At 42.8% G+C, this 25,359-nt stretch overlaps 1 protein-coding gene across 1 annotated transcript; it reads right to left on the reverse strand.

Annotated features, from left to right (window-relative positions):
* Positions 1-311: 311 nt before the first annotated feature.
* CHRNA9 (cholinergic receptor nicotinic alpha 9 subunit) lies at positions 312-9,465 on the reverse strand. Its single transcript, XM_034772067.1, has 5 exons — positions 9,245-9,465; positions 6,789-6,934; positions 5,838-5,992; positions 3,491-4,023; positions 312-1,024 (listed from the first exon to the last, which is right to left on the reverse strand). The coding sequence occupies exons 1-5, from the start codon at positions 9,312-9,314 to the stop codon at positions 456-458; spliced, it is 1,473 nt and encodes a 490-aa protein (XP_034627958.1). The 5' UTR covers positions 9,315-9,465; the 3' UTR covers positions 312-455.
* Positions 9,466-25,359: the final 15,894 nt, after the last annotated feature.

Consider the following 25,359-nt stretch of genomic DNA (forward strand, 5'->3'; position numbering starts at 1 on the left):
CTTGGAATTCTATTATCTTTAATATGGAGGAGCATTCCATTGGGATCACTGCGTCTAGGACACAGTGCTCCTTCTTGAGCCAACCCAAAGCCATAACCAGTTTTAATCAAGACAGAGCACAGCATACATGTCCAGCGTTCGATCATAGGGTGCACTTCCATATTACAGATAAAGGCAGTTGCAACTGTTCAGTTTAATACAAGTTAGACTCAGCCCTTAGCTCCTGGCAAGTTGTTAATATGACCTTAGCTGAGCAAAGTTTGGATGCCTCTGATTTGACGGAATCATTCTGACAAGATGACTCATGTAACAGCAATCTCAAATTATTGTGTATGTTTTTACAGAATTAAAGATACAGAAACCTCAGATACATCCCTCAGAAACAAAGTACCATCAAGGCAAACTAGCTAAACATTTCAACATACATAAAAATAAATACACTCTAATATCTTCAGTTAAATTGCTTTGCCAATAATCAGGAAACTCATGAAAAAGACCATAATAAAAAAAATCCACATGAAGAATCTGTCCATCACTTTTGCTACCCTTTTCCACTCAATTCCTTTAGCGCGGTTTGCTTTGTGGTCTCTAACGCAATTAGCAATATACTCAATATTCTTTATCAGTACTTTATAACAGGAGCAGCAGTTAACTGCATCCTTAGCATTTTCACATTGAATTCCATTACTGTTATTTAAATGTCCATTCAGCTTCTTCTTTAGGTCACTGTCATTGTTTCTATTCCTGGAAAGTTGACTGGTCACCACTTTGTGTCTGTCCTGCTTTTTCTGATACTTAAAATCCTTCCTTAATTTATGTTCTTGTGTTTTTACTCTTTGTGGACTTGTACAATTTTCACCCACATCATAAACAAAAAAGATCTTTGACATGTAGTCCAAAATAACCACCCTGGCCCATTGTGGAACAGGTTGGGCTTCTGCTCCACAGTGGTGGATATTCATTATAATGATGGTCAGTGCAGTGGATGCTGTGATCATTGTCATAGTTGCTATGTAATATTTGCCTGTAATGTAAAAAATAGGGAAATGTATATTAAAAGTATTATTCAAGTTAAAATCACCCTCTGCAGAAAGGAAAAAAAATCCCTCAACATTAAGCGAAATGTGAGAAGCTATCAAAAGAGGTTAGAATTCTGGAATCATCCTAATGCTCTATAGTTATGGTTGCCTTGGGATTTGCCACTTAAAATAGAGTTTAAGTCCATTCAAACAAATAAAATCTCCCACTGATCATGATCCATATTATATCATTTCAAAAGAATAACCACCTAATTATCAAGGTAAATATTCACACTCTCAAATGCCCCAATTTCAAAAAGCAACCATGTTAAAGTCTTTTTTAAAAATGTTCACAGTGAATTTCACATATTTTTAGGATCCCTACAAAATTTGCATCAACATTTACACACTTCACATTTGTTACACCACCTCCTGGTGTATAAATTAATTTGGAAAAAAGCCCACCTATCATATAAGTGATTATATTAAATTATCATAACTGTTGATTTTCACCACAGAAGCAGTGAAGATCACATTTTTCATCTCTGGGTTTCCAGATGCAAGAAGGGCTGGGAATGTCTGCAGCTTGTTGGCAGAACTAGTGGGGGAAAAGGGGAGCCTGGAATCTGAGCTGTGCAGGAGAAGAAGGCATATACACGCTTCTTTACTTTTTCCCAACAGATCAGCTAGGGCTCACCAAAGGAAGGGGTTAGGAGGAGTCTTAGTTCTGCCAGGCAGAACAAGCTGTACTGTAGGTGTGCTAAGATTCTCTAGAGCCTAACAGATTCTCAAACGAGGCCACCTAGGAACCAGTCGGTATATGGGAGCTACACCCTGGGATAGCAGGCTGCATGGTATGTGGGAAGCTAGGAACCTGCAGCATAAGGAAAGTCTTCTGCAGCATACCTGCTCTGGATTGTATTAAAAGGGCTCTCCTACTCCCAGGCAAGCCACAGAATATACATCAGGTGGGCCAGAGAAGACACTAGTGCTTCTCCCACCTTCTCCTCCTGTATAATTGAGCTGCTCTTCAGCTCTCCCATCTGACCTCTTCTCCAGTGAATTGTCCCCAAATCCTCACATAACCTCTGCCCTTAGCTCAAATCCCTGACTGCCAGACCCTGCTCCTTGGAATCGGGGCTGCCTGTGGGATTTAAGCCAGGATCAGAGTCTGGAATGGAATTGAGACAGTAGATTTCCTTCTATGGCCCTCTCAGGAGAGAAAGTGTAACCCCACACAACATGCCCTGACCTCTCCAATCCCCTAGCCATAGCAAAGGGGCTGTTCCACAGCTCAGCTGTGCAGAAACAGTCATAGGGAGCAGTAATGCTTGTCTGGCTTCTCTACCTGATGGAGCTGCTATGGTTTGAAGCACCATGTCTTGTGGTACCAGGACTCATCTCTGGTGAGCCATAGCAGGGCAAGCAGAAGGCAGGGAAGATTTAGTGCTCACCCCTTCTCCATCACAGCTCAGCTCATCTTCCCTGCAGCTCTCCCTCTTCCCATCCAACAAGTGACATGATCCTCACCTCCACAAACTCCCTTTTGCTTCCAACCCACAACGCTCTCATCCATTTTCTCAAGACAGCACACTTCAACCAAATGAATCACTACATCAGTATCTGGAACACCCTGTGGTCTCTCAGCCAATTACTGACCCATTATAGCTTGTGAATCTGCGAAAATGACATCTTGAAGTGTCTGACCCACCCTCAATTTTCCTTCATTAACACTGCAGTCCAGTTTTCAGCACATCCATGTTTTAGACTCATAGACTCATAAAGTCTTAGGTCAGAAGGGACCATTATGATCATCTAGTCTGACCTCCTGCATGATGCCGGCCACAAAAACTGACCCACCCACTCCTGGAATAATTCTCTCCCTTGACTCAGCTGTTGAAGTCCCCAAATCATGATTTAAATACTTCAAATCGCTGAGAATCCTCCAGCAAGCAACCCCTGCCCCATGCTGCAGAGGAAGGCGAAAAACCTCCAGGGCCTCTGCCAACCTACCCTGGAAGAAAATTCCTTCCCGACCCCAAATATGGCAATCAGCTGAACCCCGAGCATGCAGGCAAGATTCTCTAGCCCGACCCTCTGGCAAAAGTTCTCTGTAGTAACTTTTAATATCTCATCATTGACCATTGTTACTAATTACCAGCAATGGCACGTTATTGACCTATTGACTAAAATCACTTTATCCCATCAAACCATCCCCTCCATAAACTTATCAAGCTTAATCTTAAAGCCAGAGAGGTCTTTATTAGTTTATCCCCATGCAGCACAAAATAATCTTGTCATAGAACTTCACTATATTTGTACAAGTTCCATACACATTTGAAGTATTACACAAGGTTTTAGAAACTTTGTATCACAACATTTATCTTTCCAGATTCCATTAGCGGTATGCAGTCTCCCTGACATTATATAACCACTATTTATAAGCCATTATAAAAATCTGAAATACCCACCTATCAAGGGCACATTTTCAGAAGGAGGCATGCTCTCTGCAACCATTAGCTGAAATACAGTGAGAGCAAGCAGAACTGTAACACCAAGTGACACTTTTTCCCCAGAGTCTGCAGGAAGGTAGAATCCCAGTGGAGCCAGGAAAGAGATCAAAACACAAGGGAGGAGCAGGTTAAATATATAGAAGGAAGACCTCCTTTTCAAGATCAGTGTGAATGTAATATCTGGATACGGCTCAGAGCAGCAGCCGTACGTGATTACATTCTTAACAGCTGGCATCCCATGAATCTCCCACTCCACATCTTCTATAAAGTCAGATAGATCTCCACTGTCCAAAGCATTGATTATGTCTACCTGATTACCATTGTAGGTCCAGGAACCAAAGGTAAGGTTACACTGCTGGTCATCAAAGGGAAAATAAGAAACATCCACCACACATGAGCTCTTTGTTATAGCCGGTGCGTCCCAAGTAATTTTTCCATCATATCTCAATACTACATTTGTGTTCACTGGTTCTGAAAAGTCATCATCAGCCCTAAAAAGACAAAATGATAAACAAATTAGAACACAAAATATATCAGAAAATCAGGTTATTAAACACACCTCTGAAGTTACATCATTTACTTAATATTGTTCTGGCTGTTATGTATGACCACGATTATGGCTATTATTGGACAGACTCAGCTGTGTGTCAAAGACCCAATACTGCTAACATAGAACTGAAATTCTCCTTAGCTCAAGCAGTAAGGGCCTCTGCTTTTTGCTGCAGGGGATTTGAGTGCTATTCCTGATGCAACTGTAAAGTTCAGTGTGCAGCACTAATGATAAACTTGAAATCCTAGATGACCATGGATTTGTTACAGTATTTAGGCTGTCACAAACAAACATGAAGAAGAAAGATGGCCTTGTTGTTAAGGCAGAGTCAGATCAGAGTTCATAGGTCTTCCAGTCCTTAGAAGTATCCCATGTGAGGCGCCCCTGAGCCCTTTACATCATGTGCAACACAAAGATGTATCTTTTGGACTCATGGAGTGTAAACATTTGGGGCTACATTTTACACTTATTAAAATGTTCCCTGCCATGTCAAAAGCCTAAATACAGTACCACTGTGCTAGTAAAATTGATTGTTCTAGTTTTACTCTCCATCCTAACAACAAATAAACTGGCTCAGATAAGGGTAATTCAATGTTTGAAAACTAGATTAATGCACAACACAGGTACGGACATTTTTTCCAAAGTTCTTATTCTCTTGTGGTGTTCCTTTCTAGTAGGTGATATTGTGAACCCAAGCTCTTTAATAACGTCTCTTTAATGTAAACGCTTGATCAAACAGTTTTAAACAGATTTTGAAAGATAGTTTCTCCTTATAAAACATTTCAACTTCTTTTCTAAAGAAGCAACAAAGGGTACTTTTTCCACATAATGAGTCAATCATCTGGAAGCTCCCCAGTACTTAATTTGTAATGAAAGAGGTGCTGGGGCTCAAGCAATTAGGTGCTAGGGCTCAAGCAATTTTTTTTACTTTCATAACTGAGGCGGCTGGGGCTAAGAACTGCCAAGCCTAGAGGTGCCAGGGCTCAGTCCTGGCAAGCCCTGGAACAAATTCCTTTGCACAGCCTCATAGAGTAGGTAAAAGGACACAAACTATGTTATTACCTATTGTATCTGGGTTCCTAATTCAGTGGTAACTGAAGTGTAGACAGGGCTATAGACATACGCTCAAAATCAATCTGTGATGGACAGAGAAAAGTTTTGCAGTGACCTCCAAACCACTGCTCCAAAATTTCTCATATGTCACATTTGACTCAGTATAGTCTTAAGAGGCAGTAAAAATAAACTTAAGTGAAACCATACATACTTTGTGCGGAGACCAGGAGGAGGTGGTGGTGGTGGTGGTTGTTGTTGTTGTTGTTGTGATGTGGGGGGGAGGGATAGCTCAGTGGTTTGAGCATTAGCCTGCTAAACCCAGGGTTGTGAATTCAATCCTTGAGGAGGCCATTTAGGGATCTGGGGCAAAATCTGTCTGGGGATTAGTCCTGCTTTGAGAAGGGGGTTGGACTAGATGACCTCCTGAGGTCCCTTCCAACCTTGATATTCTATGACTCAAGGCCCCTGTTCACAGCATCATATTAAAACAGAAATTGCCAAACCAGATCAGACCAGTGGTCTGTCTAGTCCAATATCTTATGGCCAGATCCAGACACTCCAAAGGAAGGTGCAATGAAGTGGATGGTTATGGATTAACTCACCCATAGGGAAATTTCTTCATATATTATTCATTTATAAAAGAAAAATATTAAATCTAACTACGTGGTTGTGCTAAGAAACTGCCCCTCCAATTGTACTTACTTATTATACAGGACAATGTCTGGTCTCCATACCAGGTTGCTAGGAATCCTGATAGAATCCAACCCATCATATTCATCTTTGTCCCACTTGAGATATGCATCATACCAACTTTGTCGAATCCATAAATACGCAGTCAAAATTTGATTTCTTTCATCCTGTAAGGAGTTACTATATACATAAACATTTCTAATCTATGATTCAACAAAAACACACTTTGTTTCAGGGGGAGTTCATTTTATAACCATAATGTGCTTCTTCTAAAACTGACTGTATTGTAAGAAGTCTATAATGTCAGTTCAGAGGTACCAACTATGGAAGCTGTGCAGGCTCAGACCTTAGTTTGGTACGTACACATGTTAATGTTTACATTATTTTAAATTACCTATCATTCAAAACCCATGTGAGGAATTTTCTTCACTCTTTGCAGACACATTCTCCTTTGCCTTCAAAGTGAATCTGACAATTTTCAAATCAAACCAGTTTTCCAAGCAAAAATTATAGGGAGGGCTAAACTAGGACTTTTTATTGGAAGCTGGATACAGCACTGACTGTGAAGAACTACTGCTTCTGCAAAACAACAGGTAAACTAGAGAGTAAAATAAGATATCCGATTATTATACACATTTTGCTTCAGTTCAATGGGACAAAACAAACGCTTTGATGCTGAAAAAAATCAGTATATAATTGTTATTATAAAAGAATTCTAACATCTTAACCATCTTTAAGTAGTTAGGTCATAATGGTGTAAATGGATGAGTACATATTAGGAACAGAAACCTTTGAGGAAACATTATTAAATTTATCACTTTATGCAGGAAAATGAAAATTGTTCTCACATCTTCAAGTGAAACGAAGTTTTAAATTCTGAAACCCATGCAGTTCTAAGAGTTTACAAATTGTAGGTGTGGAAGTTTGCACATTTCTAGAACATGGAACTGTCTTGTTACTCACCATATCTTTAATTTGGGACAGTGTGATCTGAAGGGTGACATTCAGTGCTTTATCTGTGTCTTCCACTGGTCTCAGAGCATTTGAGTAGTCTTCAAACAGTTCATTGAATAGCATTTGAGCATATTTTCCTTGTGCAGACTCCACACCTACATCAAATAGTATATAAAATATATCACATGAAGTAGTGTGCATACTGTCCCCAAGGCTCCAAATAGCATTTATTACTATTAGAATACATACTGCCATCCAGCTAGTATTATACACATACTGTACTATATCATATTTAATATAGAATATATGTAGCAAAGCTGATGAGACCCATGCAGAATATGTCATTAAGTTGTAGTAACTAAATGGATATTATAAAATTAATGTTTTACATCAATTTTATATAACACTCTGCAATAATATAGTCCTTTTCATCCATAGATTCCTCAGTCCTTTTCATAGGACAAATATAATTATCCCTATTTTATTGATAAATAAAGAAAATAAGGCCCAGAGACAATAAGGCCCAGATTTTTAAAGGAATTCAGGCATAGGCATTACAATGCTGAGCACAGCTAATTGATTTAGGACAGGGGTGGGCAAACTTTTTGGCCCGAGTGCCACATCGGGGAATAGAAATTGTATAGCGGGCCATGAATGCTCACAAAATTGGGGTTGGGGTGCAGGCTCTGGAGTGGGGCTGGGGATGTTTGGGTTGTAGGAGGGTACTCTGGGCTGGGACCAAGGCGTTTGGAGGGCAGGAGGAGGATCAGGGCTGGGGTAGGGGTGCGGGAAGGGGTGCAGGTTCCGGCAGGGGGTGCAGGCTCTGGGGACGAGAGGTTTGGAGTGCAGGAGGCTGCTCTGGACTGGGATCAAGGGGATGGAGACCGGGAGGGGGATCAGGGCTGGGGCAGGGGGTTGGGGCATGGGGAGAGGCTCAGGGGATGTAGGCTCCGAGTGGCACTTACCTCAAGCGGCTCCCGGAAGCAGTGGCATGTCCCTTCTCTGGCTCCTATGCGAAGGCACGGCCAGGTGGCTCTGCGCGCTGCCCCGTCCGCAGGCATCACCTCTGCAGTTCCCATTGGAGCGTGTAGGAGCCAGAGCGGGGCCATGCCGCGGCTTTTGGGAGCCACGTGATGTGGTCCCCAACCCAGCTCCCAGCCGGAGTGGGGCTGAGCCGCGTGGCCCCCAACTCAGTGCCCCAGCCGGAGTGGGGCCGAGCCACATGGCCCAGACCCCAACCCAGCACCCCAGCCAGAGCGGGGCCGAGCCGCGTGGCCCAAACTCCAACCCAGCGCCCCAGCCGGAGCAGGGCTGAGCCGTGTGGTGTGGCTCAAGGGCTGGCTTAAAACAGCTCACGGGCCACAGTTTAGGAGTTTAACTGATTTAGGAGCCTAAATATCATTTTAAAGAGGGATTTAGGCTTTTAGGTGCCTAAATCACAGCAACTGTCAATGGGATTTAGACTCCCAGGTGCCTAAATCCTCTTTGAAAATGAGATTTAGGCTCCTAAATCAGTTAAGCATTGCAACATTGAGTGCATCAATGCCTAAATTCTTTTTAAAATCTGTCCCAAAATGATTTGCTTAAACAGTCACTCAGTTGCTGAGCTAAGAATAGAAACCAGGTCTGACTTCCAGTCCTCTACCCTAGCCAATGGCTTGTGCTGTCTCTCTACATATAAATAGTGTTCTCTACAAGAGAGAGTTGAATACTACCTATAAAATTTGCTCCTCTTTTATGGCATTCATGTTTGAATAAATAATTAGATGAATTTTGTTCATTATTTGGCCAATGGATAGAGCTGGTTGAATAATTAGTGAACACATTCATTGAATAATTTCTTCAATTAATTTTTGCAATCTTTTCCAAAGAATAGAGTATATGTGAAAAAGATTTTTTTCTGTTATCCATCCAGTTCGACAGACAATCCACTGAAATATTTTCTTTAAATTCATCGGTTTACAAATTGCTTTGTCCTCTGAAGTTTCTCTGTGTTGTACTGCATTATCTTTAGATGAAGTCATAGATTTCAAAAAGCAAAGGACAAAGATGTTAACATTTGTCTGACCTATGCAAATGCAAATTCAAATTCACGCAAGTATGCAGCAAGTATTTCAAAGTACTTCACTCTTCAGCCATTTAGCTGTTCAATTATTAGTACTGCAATTCAGGACTAACTACAGTTCAAACAACTAGCTTCACTGGAAAAAAAGCAATCAAAGCTAATGAAACTATTTAAACAGCATTTAGGTTCAACAGTATGTAATCAGAAAATAGTTATATTTCTCCAGTGCTTACTCAGCAATGAGATAAAATAGCTTGAAACAGTTAAGAGGATCCACTGCTGCCCAAACTGCATTTTTTGTGCACTCAGAACTGTGAAGTCAGTGAACGCATAAGGAAGGATCGATCAAGTGTATAAAGCAAGCCTTAAGCTGCACACTGATACGGGGAAGTGCTCTCACCTTGAAGTATCACTGCTGTGAAAACCAACCAAAGGGAGAAGCAGCAGAAGGGCAGGCTATTTCTCTTCATTTTGAACCTTGAAGTAACTCTGCTCCCAGGAACACAAAAATTGTTTTCACCTTCCAAAGCTGAGACAAATTAGTTGTGCAGCAGCACAAAAGCAGTGGAGATACGGATGTGCTGCTGGTAAGAGCTCTGTTCTCAGTGGCAGCAAGTCTCCTGTGTCCTGAGCTGGGCCCCGGTGCACACCCCACTCTGCCCTGGTAACCTGAGAGCTGCCCACTCTACTGCTCAGTGAGAAGCCAGACAGATGGGATATCAAGAGGGAACACTTCATGTAAAGCTTATTCTTTCCACAGTGTTACTGGCTCTTTCTTCCTACTATTAATGCATCAGTAGAAAGTCAGTATATGAAGAACAGTCCATTCACACTCCCTCAATCTGGGCCAGATCATGTCACCCTTATGTTAGTAATAGTTCAATCAATGAAAATTCTTGCAGAGTAAGTCACTACTCAACATGAGGAACAGTGGCAGAATCTGGCCACATAAGTATAGAATTCTTCCAGGACAGTTCAACCCCAATTTGATGGAGGTCTTAGTGACATGAAACTTTACAAAAGGGAGACAGCCTTTGGCATGGGTGGCACGTGAGCTTCCCCTTCGGGGAGGCTAGCCATGCAGCCCCCGCCCCTTCTGCCCGAGCCATCACCACCACCCGAGCACCACCCTCCCCTCACAGCCAGAGGAGCCCCAGCCAAACAGCCCTGGGCTGCCAGCTAGTCTCAGTGCCCACCCACACACCTCGGTCACCGACCAGCCTCAGCACTGGGTTGCCAGCCGGCCCCAGCACTGGCCCAGCGCTGGCCCACTCAACAGCCCCCCCCACCTGCTAGTCTTCAGCCAGAGCTGAGCTGCTGCCAGGTTGGAGGAGAGGGTGCAGCATGGGCAGGGCCAGGGCTTAGCTCAGGGGAGGCTAATTATACCCGCTGCCCATGGCCTTTGGTGTTTGTTACACAGACGAATTTGTGAGATATGTCTCACATGGGCATGGCAGCCTTAGGTTTAAAGTAGTACAAGAATTTGAGTAAGATTTTGCATTCTTACTCTCAATCCCAGTGACCTGCAACAGACGCCCAATGTTACTCATTTGTTTATGTTCCTCATATTGTTAGCCAAAAAAATTTGCTCCTCTCTTTGTGGTCAAACTGTAGTTTGCTGGCATCGTAGGTGCCTTTTGATTGATAGGGCCATTGTCCACCTCCCTCTCTCTCCTTTCCACATAGATTAATCCAGTTCGAAGAAGAAAAGCACCAGGGTTCAGTGAGGGGCACTAGATCATCATCTTTGCCATCATTTTAGAACTATATATCTAGTTGAAACTGCAAGAGGAAGTGTAGATAAGTAGAATGAAATTACTAATAACAGAATTTAGCCAGGACACGACATCTGGCTTGTGTAATGAGATTAACTACTACTCTCACCAGTTTACACTCACCAGTTCTTTCTGGTGAAAGTGAACTGGTATTTCCAAACAAAAAATACTTTCCTTTTAGTAGCATTCTTGGTACCATGTGACTAGTGTATGTGCTTAGCTGGCTACATACACCGGTGAAATTTGTGGCCAAGTTTAACAGCTAAACAAGAGTACCTGTAATTAAATCTATCTCTGTCACATCATTTGCTGAATTCCCAAAAGGAAAAAAGTTATAAGTAGTTAAGAAATAAGAGAGGTCAAGGTGGCCCTTAGATTGTATGTAACATGTTGCTTTCTCTTTAGGAAGCAGAGGCACACAGCGTTAAAGGGGATAGCTCAAACAGTTATTGGATATGGTCAGGTCAATGTGATCTCAGGGGATAACATCAGTCTGTAGCCTATTTGTCATTAGGCTGGGAGTAGTGTGTGTCCTAGTCTGTGGGGAGCTTGCTTCTGCTGAGATTGGAGAGATTAGGGGGTTGTTTGAAGGCCAGAAGAGGAGGTTCAGGAAAGATTGATTTCAGGATGGGTCCCCATCGAGAATGAGTTGTAATAGTTTGATGATCATATGGGTTCCAGTGTGGTGTTGTAGGGGACAACTAGGGGTGTGTAGTCAGAAGGGGGTTGGATTTCTGTATTGAAGCAGGTTCTCTTGGGGTATTTGGCCTGTTCCAGGATCCGATTTACTTCTCTAGTGGAGTGTCCTTGATTGGTGAAGGCAGCTTTGAGTGTGCTAAAGTGTGTATCCTGCATTTTTTTCTCGGAGCATATTAAGTGGTTTCTGAGTGTCTGCTGTAGATTACCGATTTCTTGGGGTTTGGGGTGGTTACTGGATCTATGAAGGTAGATGTGGTGATCTATGGGTTTTTTCTATATAGTTTTCTGTAGGGTTCCATTGCTGAAGCTGATTGTGGTGTCCAGGACATTGGTGCTGGTGTGGGAGTGTTCCAGAGAGAGTTTGGTCATAGAATCATAGAAGATTAGGGTTGGAAGAGACCTCAGGAGGTCATTTAGTCCAACCCCCTGCTCAAAGCAGGACCAACCCCAACTAAATCATCCCAGCCAGACCTTTGTCAAGCCAGGCCTTAAAAACCTCTAAAAACCCATTCCAGTGCTTCACCACCCTCCTAGTGAAATCATTTTTCCTAATATCCAACCTAGACCCCCCCCCACTGAAACTTGAGACCATTGCTCCTTGTTCTGTCATCTGCCACCACTTTGAACAGCCAAGCTCATTCCTCTTTGGAACGCCCCTTCGGGTAGTTGAAGACTGCTATAAAGTTGTGGTGGAAATCTATATGGGAATTTAAGTCGTCTGTCCATAGGATGAAAATATCATCAATGTATCTCAGGTATATCACTGATTTCATGATGCATATGTTCAGAAATTCTTCTTCAAGGTGGCCCATGAAGAGGTTGGCATATTGGGGAGCCATCCCACTACCTATGGCTGTTCCCATGGTTTGGACAAAGTGTTTGTTGTTGACTGTAAAGTTGTTATGGATAAGGATGAAATGGATGAGATGTTCTTGGAGTGGATATCCGAGGGTTGTCCTTTGTCTTGTAAATATTTGAGGCAGGCAGCTATGTCCTCATTGTGAGGGATGTTGATATATAGGGAGGTGACATAAATGGTGGTGAGGATGGTGTTCTGAGGGAGGTTGTTAATGTTGCAGTTTGTTGAGGAAGTTGGTTATGTCCTGGAGGAAGCTGGAACCGTGTGGTGAGTGGTTTGAGGATGGTTTCTATAAGTCCTGATATTCCTTCAGTAAGAGTGCTGTGGCCAGATATGATGGGTCTGGGTTCACTTGTTTGTGTATCTTGGGAAGCATGTAGAAGATCCCTGGGGTGAGTTCGTGGAGGATGAGTTTGTAGAGTTTCTCTAGGAGTTGTTTGGGGACGGATTTGATGATATCCTTAAATTCCTTGGTAAACTGTGTTGTGAGGTTGTCTTTGAGTTCTTTATAGTAGGTGGTGTTGGAGAGTTGTTGACAATACCAGGACACACCAACTCAAAGTGGCACCAGACCCTGCCAGAACAGATGCAAAACCTGCAGACTTATCTCCACTGCTACAGGGATCAACACCCTTCCACAACACACCTTTCAAGATCCATGGGTCCTACTCATGGCTACCACAACATGTGGTGTACCTCATCTAGTGCATTAAATGCCCCAATAGTAACTATGGGGTGAAACCAAACAATCACTAAGCTCTCGAATGAATTCATACAGAAAAATTATAGAAGACAAAAATACCATATCACCTGTGGGTGAACACTTTTCACAAAGCAATCACTCTACATCTCACCTATCAGTCCTCATCCTCAAAGGAAACCTGCACAACAATTTCAAAAGACAAACCTGAGAGGTTAAATTCATAACTTTGCTAGACACTAAAAATCATGAGTATATAAAATAGACACTGGATTTATGGCTTATTACAACAATCTGTAACCCACTAACAATCCCACCCTCAACTGCTTCACTGACCTCCCACCCCCACCTTTCTTTCCTCCCTATGAATGGAGGGGTATTAACAGGCCACTTCACCTTGAATGGTTCCTTGAAATGTGTGTTATATATGGAATAAATTGCATATATATGTTATGTATACAAATACATATAGGAACACACTTGCTTCCTCTTGTATTTGAGGTGCTGCATGATTTATACTGTTCCTTTATGCAAAACTTGCATTGCAAAAGAGGTATACATTTTTTATCAGACATGATCTTATGCATTATAATGCAAATTTTACAGCACATCAGTCTACAGTATACCTCAAATATGTAATGTTGGCATAATTGAGCACATCTTTATCAGGACACTATGTTGCAAATCTGTGCGTTGATACAAATAATGTTTGGAGCAGTATACATTTTGAGGGACAGCACTGTTCTTATTCCTGTACTTATGCTAAACAATCAATTCCACCTTGTATTTAGCTGTGACACTGAACACGTTTCCCAGACATGAAGAACAGCTCTATGTAAGCTCAAAAACTTGTCTCTCTCACCAACAGAAGCTGGTCCAATAAAAGATACTACCTTGCCTACCTTGTGTCTCTAATATCTTGGGACCAGCATAGCTACAACAACACTGCAAAACACTATTGCTTATTGTAATTACAGGAGTATGAATAGTGCTGTCCTCAACGTGTACTGCTCCAAACGTTATTTGTACCAACACCCAGATTTGCAACAAAGTGTCCTGATAATAAAGAATTAACACTACTATTCCAACAAACAAATTTAACTCAGCCATGCACATAGTACTTATATTTCTTCAATTCTTTTCATATGCACTTCAGTTTTATAATACTCTCCAATATCATAGTAATAGTTACATTGACACTTCTATCTCACTGTAGCATAGAAAATTGCCATGTGTGTCCTTGCTTCTCTAAAGACACTAACTGTGGAATAGAGAAATAGAAAAATTGGATGGATAATCCTATGTAGTCTCACCTACCTACAGAGAAAATAAAATCATTCTTGTAGTCTCTTACAAAAACAACAAAGACTTTGCCACAAAGAGCATGGGACTTGCTGCTGAAGAAGTCTGGAAGAGTTATGTCCCCCCAACCACTTTTCAAATACTGTAGGATTTCAGAAAAATTAGGCTCATGTAATGGGCAAGCCCTGTAGTCTGATATAGAGGAACCTACGGGGAAGCACTATTCCCCACTGCAGCAATTTTTATTCACTGAAGGATTTAAACACTGCAAAGCAGCCAGATGGTTTAAAAACCAACCAACCAACCAACCAAAAAACCTCACATAAACTTGTACCCCTCTCGCAAACATTATAAGAATTTTCTTATTGTTATATAATGGCCTTATATTAGTGATCAAGCAATAAAACAGGGTTTTTGAGGGAGGGATTGTTTAATTATAGCTTCATCTATGGAAGTACTATTACAGACAAAAAAATCTTTAAGTTTGAATAAAGATTAAATATGCAATAAAGCAGTTCTCCATTTTCACAACAAGTGGTGCTCTAAAGAAAGGAATTAATATAAAGATGCTTACAAAAACAATCTGAAGAGCAATGGGCCTTTAGAAATGGAATCAAATGATTAAGCTTTTCGAAAACGTTTCAAGCAAACAGTTATTTCATTTCAGTGTATCAACCACTAGATGTCCCTATTATCCTTCCCATTTACTTCTCAAGGCATTCAAGATAACTTTCTGTTTATCTTATCAAGTTCACATGATATTATTTTTAATCTATTTTGATTAATCCCAGGAAGTGATTATTTGCCTCACATTGATCTAAGCCAAAGCAGAAACAAGAAGTTATTTAAAACAAGAAATGAGATAAAAGGAAGAAACAAATGACCGCACTTGGTTCTTTAGTTTATCCAATATATGACACTGTAGTTGCAAAATGGTTTCAGTACACACAAATATAAATCAGCATTGACAATTGGACAACTTGAGACACCACTTAAAGTACAATAAGCTTTTGCTGCCATAGACAATTGTTAAGGTTGCATGGCACAAGGTCCAATGGTTGGATCTGACATCTCACAAAGAAAAATATTTGAATAAAATAATATACAGATGATTCTGTTTATGGACAGAACATTGTGCCTCTTTTGTATCCTTTGGGGATGATTCATGTAACATTAATTCGTCAATGCACTAAGCCTGTTCATATTTTCCATGTCACTTATGTGACATTTTATAACTTCTTTGAGGATCCAGACTAGCAGACGGTTCTGCATGCTGTTCATCAGCAAGACATGCAAAAATCTCTGGATTGGCACATAGCTGCCATCTAAGTGACATTTAGCTGATCATGCACTTTCAACGAGATTTAAATATCAAGAGAAACAATTTTTTTATATAAACATGTAATGAAAGAACTTCCAGTTCTAGGTGTTTGATCCTAGGCAAATTGTTGCTTTTTTATATTAAAAACACTGTTTTAAAATTGGTGTTTTCTATTAAAAGTCAATACTTCTTTTCCTCCCCAAAAAAGTCCTGTGCTCCTAGGACTAAGGTCTCAGCAAATACGTTTTGTCAGCCTCCTCCACACAGAATTTTGTAAAAACCCATTCTTATCTTTTTGCTTCAATCAGGATTTTGAAGAGAGTTTAAAACCCTAACTGGAAACCTTCCAGGTATTGTACTGTCAAAGGCCCTAATGCTGTCTGTACAATCAAATACCTTCCATCAGAGAACAGCTGAGAAGAACAGATTGGTTTCTAATCACAGTTTGTGAGAACTGTCTCACAGTCTGGTTCTGTTTAAGTTCATGCCAGTTTTTCCCCCTAAAAGCATTCACATGTGCAGTTTTTTGCTACAGAATATTCTCCTGTGATTAATCACGCAGCATGCTAGTTCTTCACAGTCACAATCTTTTTTCACCAGATTAATTGCAATCTTAATAGGACTGGGAAGTCAGCTATCAGTACCAGTAATACGGCCCTACTGGGCCCACTTCTCATATGTAGAACATAGCACTAAATTTAGATACGGAGATATATGTGTGTGTGTCTCATTTGTTCTCACCCACCTCCTTCCCCCTACTTCCTTCTCTCTCTCAAAATCCCCCTCCCCTGAAACTAGCACACTCATTCACATTCTCTTTTGCTTTCTCTCTCTCACACACACACACGATAGGAAACACTAAGAAAAATATCAGCCTATATCGGTCAATTTGGAATCTTGGCCACACTTTACAGAAAAGGAAAACATATAAGTAGTGCAGCTAGAGTTTGTTTGAAATATTCACCCCATCTGGTGATTTTTTTTAGATAGAGATACACAGACACAGACCTTTGCTGTCTGCCTTTCATTCAAAACCTGAAGGAGAGGGGCCTTTTGCCTTGAAAGATTTGGTATTATTTGTGTGATCTAAAATACAGTATCACATTCACTACTACTTCTTCCCCTAGGATGAATACAAACTAACAAATGTTTTGTGTCTGCTCTTTAGAAACATTTTGTCCCCGGCAGTGCTAAAGTACAGCCTGTCTGCTGAGATCAGAACATTTTTCATATACGGCTCTTCATTATTAGTGTCATGCCCAGCTTTGCACTGAGTCTTTGAATTGTTGATCATAAAAGTTCTGCTCTTCACAAAAAAAAATAAATCTCTAGGCCCTAGACACTATTACAGATCACAGATCTGGCTTTGATAGAAATCCCAGTGTTTTAAAACAAACTGGGCTACAGAAATGTTTTCCCCATTACACAGGTGTAAAGAGGACGACTCCAATGCCTTTCTCTGCCCAACTACCATACTGACATGGAGGACAAAGGAGAGTTCCTCTAAATAAAAATTAATCTAACCTGGGAGCAGGGGACAAGGAGACAGCCCTCCTGCAGCTTGGAACTGGAGATTATAGTAGTTGCTCCAGATCTAGTTCCCCCAAACTGAGGGCATATCAGATATTAAAGTGATAGTACACTTGACATTATATAAAATAAGAGTAAAAGGCAACATTTTAGTTTTATTACCTCTGTAGGACTCAGGAGGAAAAAACAGCCTCCCTTTGTTAGTCTCTATCGATATATCGCGTCTCACGATATATCGATCCCTGCTAAATCGATTGCTACCTGCCAATATGGCGAGCAGTCTGGACGTACCCTAAGGTGCCACAAGTACGCCTGTTCCTTTAAAAACAGTAACTCTATCTTCACTGTTACTAAAAACATCACACCAATGAGGATCTGTTGAGGGTCTTAATGCCCTTTGACAACATCTACTTTATGAATAAACGTACTTCTATCCAGCATCAGGGAATAAAGTAAATTTTTATGAGAATTGCCTAAGAATTGGAGCTCCTGTCTTAGTTCCTGAGACTGCAAGAGTTCCCTGCAAATTCAAAGTGAGCTACAACAGAGGCTAAAGCAGCGCAGTTAGCAATGCAGGCAAGATACCAAAAGATACAGATAACTGGAAAAGTAAAAGACACAATGTATCAACCAAAGTTTAACTGTCGCTTTAATGGATACAGTCTTGTAACTCCAGAGTACATAGGTAAACAGAAGATTAATTGAACCTCATTCACTTACTGTATTTAACAATTGCTGTATAGAGTTTTGCAAGCAAAGCTTCCCTGGTAATATACATACATTTGAAAAATATTTACAGACACATTTCCAATGGAAAATTTGTGCTTATCCGAGCATTTCTTTTCTTTGACTAATGTCCAATGCTACTCAGAGTGGATTTTTCCTTCTCTCCAATAGTTGGAGGTGGAGACCAAACCTATTCTGCTGCAGCCAGGGCTTTGAACCACCCTGTTAGTAAACCACTTCTGAAATCAGAGTCTTCCAGAGTTGACAAATAATAAACTTCATGTTAACAATTAAAGATCTGCCATTTTAAAAAAGGAGCGACAAAGTAATGACAATAAAAATTAAATTATCCCAGACCAAAAACTTCTTATTTAGGCAGGGACACCCAGAGGATTCAGGGAGCCTGGGGTCTTCGGCGGCGGGGGAAATGCCGCCGAAGACCCGGCACTTTGGCGGTGGGTCCCGGGGCGGAAGGACCCCCCGCCGCCGAAGACCCAGAGTGGAAGAAGCTCTGGGGGCCCAGGCCCCGCGAGAGTTTTCCGGGGCCCCTGGAGCGAGTGAAGGACTCCGCTCCAGGGGCCCTGAAAAACTCTCGTGGGGGCCCCTGCGGGGCCTGGGGCAAATTGCCCCACTTGTCCCCCCCCTCTGGGCAGCCCTGTATTTAGGTCTGACAACCGTCACTATAGGATGTATCAAGCAGTATTTATTCCTGTCGGAGAGTTTATTAAAACATTCCTTGTCCGATGGACAGTTTTAGGTACCCAAATTTCTTAGGACTTATTAAGTAACTGATGATATACTTCAGACTCTCCCTCAGCTTGAGTTTAAGTGTGGAAAGGGAAAAAAATCAGCCCTGTAAACTGAACTTTTGAGGAGGAGAGGCTGTGGTAACAGCATGGTTTTTGATGCTGGTGGTAACAGCAGATTTTGATCTCAGTAACACCAGTGTAAATCCAGAACAACTCTGCTGATGTCAATGAAATTATTCTGGATTTACACCAGTGTCACTGAGCTCACTATCTCTAAGTGGTCTCCAAAGATCTCTCTAGGTTTTGATAGAGAAAGCCTCCTTTAAAAAGATTTTTGGTAGGAGAGGAATGGCAGAGGTGGAGACTCCTGCTGAAAAGGATTCCAGAGATTGTCAACAGGGGTCTGAATTTCTTAGCCACATATATCGGGGGCTGTAGTCTCATCCTTGAGGGGAGTGTGGAGGGAAGGTCTAGCCTGATTCTTACTCCCGAGGTTCCTTTCCATCCTGGAATAGTTCCTTAGAAACAAGGACTACAGAGAGGAGTCACAAATGGCATTTCTTGCTTATCTTTAGATATTCTGCCATGTTGGGAGCCCTCAGCAGTAGACCAGGCCTCACAAGGTGTCTCCACCTGCCTTTCAATTTACAACAAAATGACAACCAAGAAAGGACAATCAATTTAGGTATAACTTGGTTCAAACTCACCCTTTAGGCTGTTCAGGTGCTTGCCTGAAAACTTGGGCCTAAGTCAGCAAACTGCCAGCGTTTTGGGCACAGCAGCTACAGATGCTGTCAAAGAGAGAAAACATAAGTCAGTAGACAGAGGAGATCTCCGCAGAGGCCTAGGAATGCTAAAAATGTAATAAAAGTGTCAATTATCCCTTACTTTCATATTCCAGACTGCTAGCATTTGCACAGTCTGGCCCTGACACACAGCAATTGCCAATGGCTGCCTGGTGACTCACTGTGCAGTAGGACTCTGGCCCAAACTTTTTGAAGGGCAAATCTAGTAACCCCCTATAACCCACTGCAGAGAGCCTTAACTTTAGATGACATCACCTTAATAGAGATTCTGAAAAAGAGGAATTGTCCAAGGGAGCTAGCAACTAGCCAGCAAAATATACTGAAGTTTCATTTCTTGCATGGTTCCCCCCAACCAAGCAACAGACATGGACCTTCTAGCTATCAGGAGGCAAAGGGAAGTATGCATTGCATTTAACTTGGTAATCATAAAACAGTAACTTTTGTCTTAAGCATCACTTAGATATAGTTCCTTCTGACCAGAGAAAAGAGAGGGTTAAAATAAATTAGAAAGGTATTTAATATTTGTGTTAAATTCAATGCATTTCAAAGGATTGCTTAATGCCAACATGAGGGTCAACCTGTAACACACTAAATGTATACTTAGTACCGTCTAACAAAGACAGCTCTGCTATAATATATGTGAAACAATATTGTACAACACTGATGGCCATCACATGCTTTTTTAAGCTACAGATGAATGGCACATACCCTCTGATGTAAATGGTTTGGCCATAGTGCCCATGGTTTGTGCTCTGGCAATAAAGTGCTATAGTTTTATGTGCTTTTTTTGCTGCTTATCTGCCATTTTAGGTCCAGCTGTGTTTCTTGGGGTGGTTCTGCGAGCTGCTTAACAAGAGGCATTGACAATTTCTCCTATGTACTGGTAGAGCAGCCCATTTTTTGGTGCATGGAGTGGTGTTCCCCAAACAGGCAGAAGGGGGACACGAGTACATTTTAGAACTTAAACCTGCTTTCTAGCAGCAAAAGATCCCTCCTTGCCTTAGCCCTCTGCCTCTGGCAAGCCCAAGGTATCCACTGGGAACTCCATTACCATCTCCATTAACCGCTCCTGGCTGGCAGAGTCCAACTGAATTTCCAGCTCCTCATGACTCCTCTCTTTAACACAAAAGATCTCTCCTCCAGGAGCTCCTGTGCTATCAACTACCAGTTTGGGTTGGGTGATAGAGTCTAGCTGAGGATCCAGTCTAATTCCTGGTGGAACATACACATAATGCAGATAACATCGGATTTACGCTGTGGCCCTTAGTTTTTTTATCAATTTGTCTCTGGTCCTTTCCCAGCTTTTTGTTTCAAGGTGCTCAATGCCAAGTGGGAGCAGCTGATCAGCCAACACTGATGCAGCTTAGCATTCCTCTAGGGGGTTTCCAGACATGACCAGACATGCTCCTCACCCAACAAGGAGATGACGGTACAGACATCCTCAGGAGAACAGGCAGCAGTGCATCACAGCATTTCAATAAACTCTGGTTAAAAGAGAAAACTCTGTATCTGGAAGCTGCTATGAAAATAGCTTGCAAATGACCCTCATGCAGCCAATACTGCCACTTGTATTGGTAGGTGGTTTCTGGATAGGTTGACCCCTGGATGTCAGAGTTGCCTGTAAACTACGGAGACCCCAAAACAATGTATTTCAGTCAAGTTAGCTTAACATGATTGAAAAGTCCTTGTAATGCTCGTTTGAAGATTCCATACATACAACCTTAACAGGGATGACTCTCTTCTACTGCTGAGGGAATTCTGCACCAAAAAAATTAAAATAATGCACCTAAAAATTATGCGCACAATATTTTAAAATTCTGCAAAATGTATTTGTCAATAAATAAATATGGAGCACAGACCACTGGCTGCATTGAGGTGAGAGATCACCCTGAAGCTCCCACCTCCTCCGGTACAGGGACTTGGCTGTGAGGCTGCACCTGACCCTGACACAGTGCAAGGGCTGGGCATGCCCCAGAAACACTCCAAAGCCCTGTATCAGAGGGGTAGCCGTGTTAGTCTGAATCTGTAAAAAGCAACAGAGGGTCCTGTGGCACCTTTAAAACTAACAGAAGTATTGGGAGCATAAGCTTTCGTGGGTAAGAACCTCACTTCTTCAGATGCAAGTAATGGAAATTTCCAGAGGCAGGTATAAATCAGAATGTCTCTCTGTTCCAGGCACACCAGGGGTGGGTGGACAAGCACAGCCCAGCAGGATCCAAGTGTGGAGGAGCTTAGTATGGGAGGATCCAGGTGTGGGGCGAGAGGTTTCTGTGTGGGGCAATCTGGGTGTGGGCAGCTCAGTGGGAGATCTGGATGCACAGGGGCTCATTGGGGGGTTTCAGGTTCAGGGGCAATGGGACTCTGCAGAGGATCTAGGTAAAGGTGGTTGGGCCTCAGCAAGGGGGGTCTGGATGTGGGGAAATAGGGCTCAGCAGGGGGTCTGGGTGTAGGGGGGCTCCGTGGGGGGTCCAGGTGCTGGGGGAGTGGGGCTTGATGGGGGTGGGGTTCCAGGTGCAGCTGGTTGGGACTCAGTGCGGTGGGGGGCTGGGTGAGGGGGGCTCATCAGAGGGGTTGAAGTGTAAGGGTGTAGGGCTTGTCAGGGTGACGGGTCGATGGGCCTCCTTAACAAGGGAGCCCCAGCTGCTGCCGAGGGTACACCACATGCCAGGCGTACACCACATAGCGAGTTCCCGCTTCCCCCCATGATTCCCCTCTCCCCTTTTCTTCTCCAGCCCCCTCCCCTCACTCCCACATTCCCCTCCCCCTACTCTATTCCACCCCCTCTTCCTTCCCACTGCCTCTTCTCCCTACCCCCCCCCTTTACCCAGCCCCACCACAGGCACTCACTGTTGCACAGAAACCAGGAAGGCTCCCAGCACACAGAAGGGGAGCCAGCCTGGCATTAGGACCCAGGAAGTGGCATTCAGCAGAGCCCAGACTCAGCCTCCTTCAGCTGCGCAGCTCTGTGCCTGCAGAAATGAGACGGCACAGGCACGTATGCGAGGGGGCACAGGCACATATGCCATGTGCCCCCCAGGCCTCACCTCAGTTTGGAGAGGGAGAAATCCCCCGCAAACCTGCACTCAGGGTCATCCCCCCAGTGACTTCCCTTTACTTCCCTACCATTTTCAGCACAGAAATTCTGTAGGGGGATCCCCTTTCTGCAGGCACACAGTCATGCAGAATCCCCCCCAGAGTACTCTTTGTATCAGATTAAAGAGCTTGAAATGGATTGTATTTAACAAAGAGCCAGGGCAGAGCAGAGTGCTGGGGCAACTTGCTGTTAAGAACACAGGCTATTGCATTTTGCACAAGTTAAAGCTTTTGCAGAGCGTAGCCACATTCCTATAATAAGGTTGCAGTAATCAAGCCTGTCACAAATGCATGAAACATGGCTAGGTCCATGTCTGATAAAATGGGATGCAACTTTCTGGCCAGCTGCAGACAGAGATGGACATTTTTTGCCACAATGGCTTTTCAGACATCTGAAAGCATTATGGAGTCCAAAAAACACTAGACTGAGTTAATAAACTGTAACCTCAATCTTGCTTCCGTGTACCTTTAGCCAGTTGCTTTTCATCCAGGCATTGATTTTGGCCAGGCACTGAAAGTGCTTGGAGATGGTACTTGCTTACATTTAATGTAATGATATAGAAAGAGATGTTGTCTGTATAATCACTCTCAACAGCTTCCTATAGGATGAACAGTTGCCCCTAAAAATCCCTCTAAGGGGAATGACTTGGACCATATCAGGGTATTTCCATTTGTCCCTAGGTCCTTGGACATGGGATTTGGTGATCAAGGTATACAAAATGTTGTAGAAAGGGCCAGGTGCAATTAGCATGGATGTTCTCTTACCTACAAAGGAGAAAATCACCCACTATAGCAACAAATGGTGTATCTATCTAATGCCTTGGACTGGTTCTAGCTAGCTGCTAGCTACTCAACTTCAGGGGGTATAGAACAGAGACAGGAGGACTGTCAGCCTGTCTTGAGCCCTTTCTATCTCCAACTTTCCTGCAGTCCAGGGCCTGAGTGAACTCTGGGGCACAGAACCTCAATTATGAGAAATTTTATTGCCTGATGGACTGGGTGCCAGCCCACTTCCTAGACATTTGATTACTCTTCTTGTCAGAGCTGTACCAGTAACCCTACTGCATAAGCAGTTAACACTGGACACTTTAAGAAGCGTGTACTTGAAAGAGGCACCACTACCATAATCATACTAGCAGGATGTACGTATGTGGAAGTTTCCTCTCTTTCAGTGATCACAATTCCTTTAGTTTTCAGAGTAGCAGCCGTGTTAGTCTGTATCTGCAAAAAGAACAGGAGTACTTGTGGCACCTTAGAGACTAACAAATTTATTAGAGCATAAGCTTCCGTGGACTACAGCCCACTTCCAAGTTTGCACGTGCTCTAATAAATTTGTTAGTCTCTAAGGTGCCACAAGTACTCCAATTCCTTTAGTCATTAGCTATTACATTTCCAGACTCTGCATGTTACATTTCTAAGGGTGAGAACTGACTGAATTTGTAATCATTTATCATTCCTGAAAATTACCCTGCATAAAATGAGATAATCCCATTGTTTCTTAAATCAATGAATGCTGTTGTTAAATTGAAATAAAAGAAAAGGGGATGTATCATCCTTGAAAAGACTACCTGTCACACCCACAAAAATAGACTTAATTTGGTACTGGAGCTTAAAGTATAACTGTCATTTTGGGATTCTGAGTTGATGAGACATGAAACTCTTGAAGGCTAAGTAGAAAATAAAAGTTTCACTTAGGGTCTGGCTACACTTGCAGACATAGAGCACCAGGAGTTAAATCAGCCCTCAGAGACCGTAGCAGGGAAAGCACTGCCATGTATTCACACTGTTCGCTGCAAGCACAGTGGCGTGGCCACATTTGGGACACTTGCAGCTGCATTATGGGCAGCTATCCCACAGAACATCTCTTCCCATTCTGGCACTGTGGCTTGTGGGAAGAGGGGGATGTGGGGCATTCTGGGTCCTGTCCCAATGCCCCGTGATACATCGTTTCACATCCCAACAATCCCTGTTCTTCCATCCATATCTGGTGCCATCTTTCAATGGTTTTTGTACTGCGGGTTTGGTCTTCCCTTTCGGTCTGCAGAAATGGATCCCGAACTTGTGAGGAATATGCTGATGGGTCTCGCCGGCATGTCACGAATTGCATGTCATCGGCATAAGTTACTCTTTAAGCTACAAACTGACAGTGAGGAGTCCGACGATGATGTTGACTTGCATAACGCATATGACACGAGATTGCTTGTGGCATTCATGGACATGCTCACCACAGTGGAACACTGCTTTTGGGCTTGGGAAACAAGCACTGAGAGGTGGGATCACATTGTCATGCAAGTCTAGGATGACGAGCAGTGGCTGCAGAACTTTCGGATGAGGAAAGCTACTTACATGGGACTGTATGCTGAGCTTGCCCCAACCCTGTGGCACAAGGACACGAGATTGAGAGCTGCCCTGCCCGTGGAGAAGTGGGTGGCTATTGCAATCTGGAAACTGGCAACTCCAGACAGCTACCAATCAGTCGCTAACCAGTTTGAGTGGGAAAGTCGATGGTTGGAATAATGTTGATGCAAGTTTGCAGGGCCATTAATCGCATCCTGCTCAGAAGATCTGTGACGCTGGGCAGCATGCATGACATTGTGGCTGGCTTTGCACAAATGGGTTTCCCTAACTGCAGAGGGGCAATAGATGGGACACATATTCCAATTCTGGCACCAGACCACCTAGCCTCCAAGTACATAAATTGGAAGGAGTATTTCTCTATGGTTCTCTAGGCACTTGTGGATCACTGTGGGAGTTTCATGGACATTAACACAGGCTGGTCCGGAAAGGTGCATGATGCACACATCTTTCGGAACACAGGCCTGTTCAGGAAGCTGCAAGCCAGGACTTTCTTCCCAGACCAGAAGATCACCATAGGGGAAGTCAAAATGCTCATTGTGATTCTTGGAGACCCCACTTACCCTTTAATACCATGGCTCATGAAACTCTACAGAGGGA

This window comes from Trachemys scripta, chromosome 5, assembly GCF_013100865.1.
Source record: "Trachemys scripta elegans isolate TJP31775 chromosome 5, CAS_Tse_1.0, whole genome shotgun sequence".
NCBI classification, from domain to species: Eukaryota; Metazoa; Chordata; order Testudines; family Emydidae; genus Trachemys; species Trachemys scripta.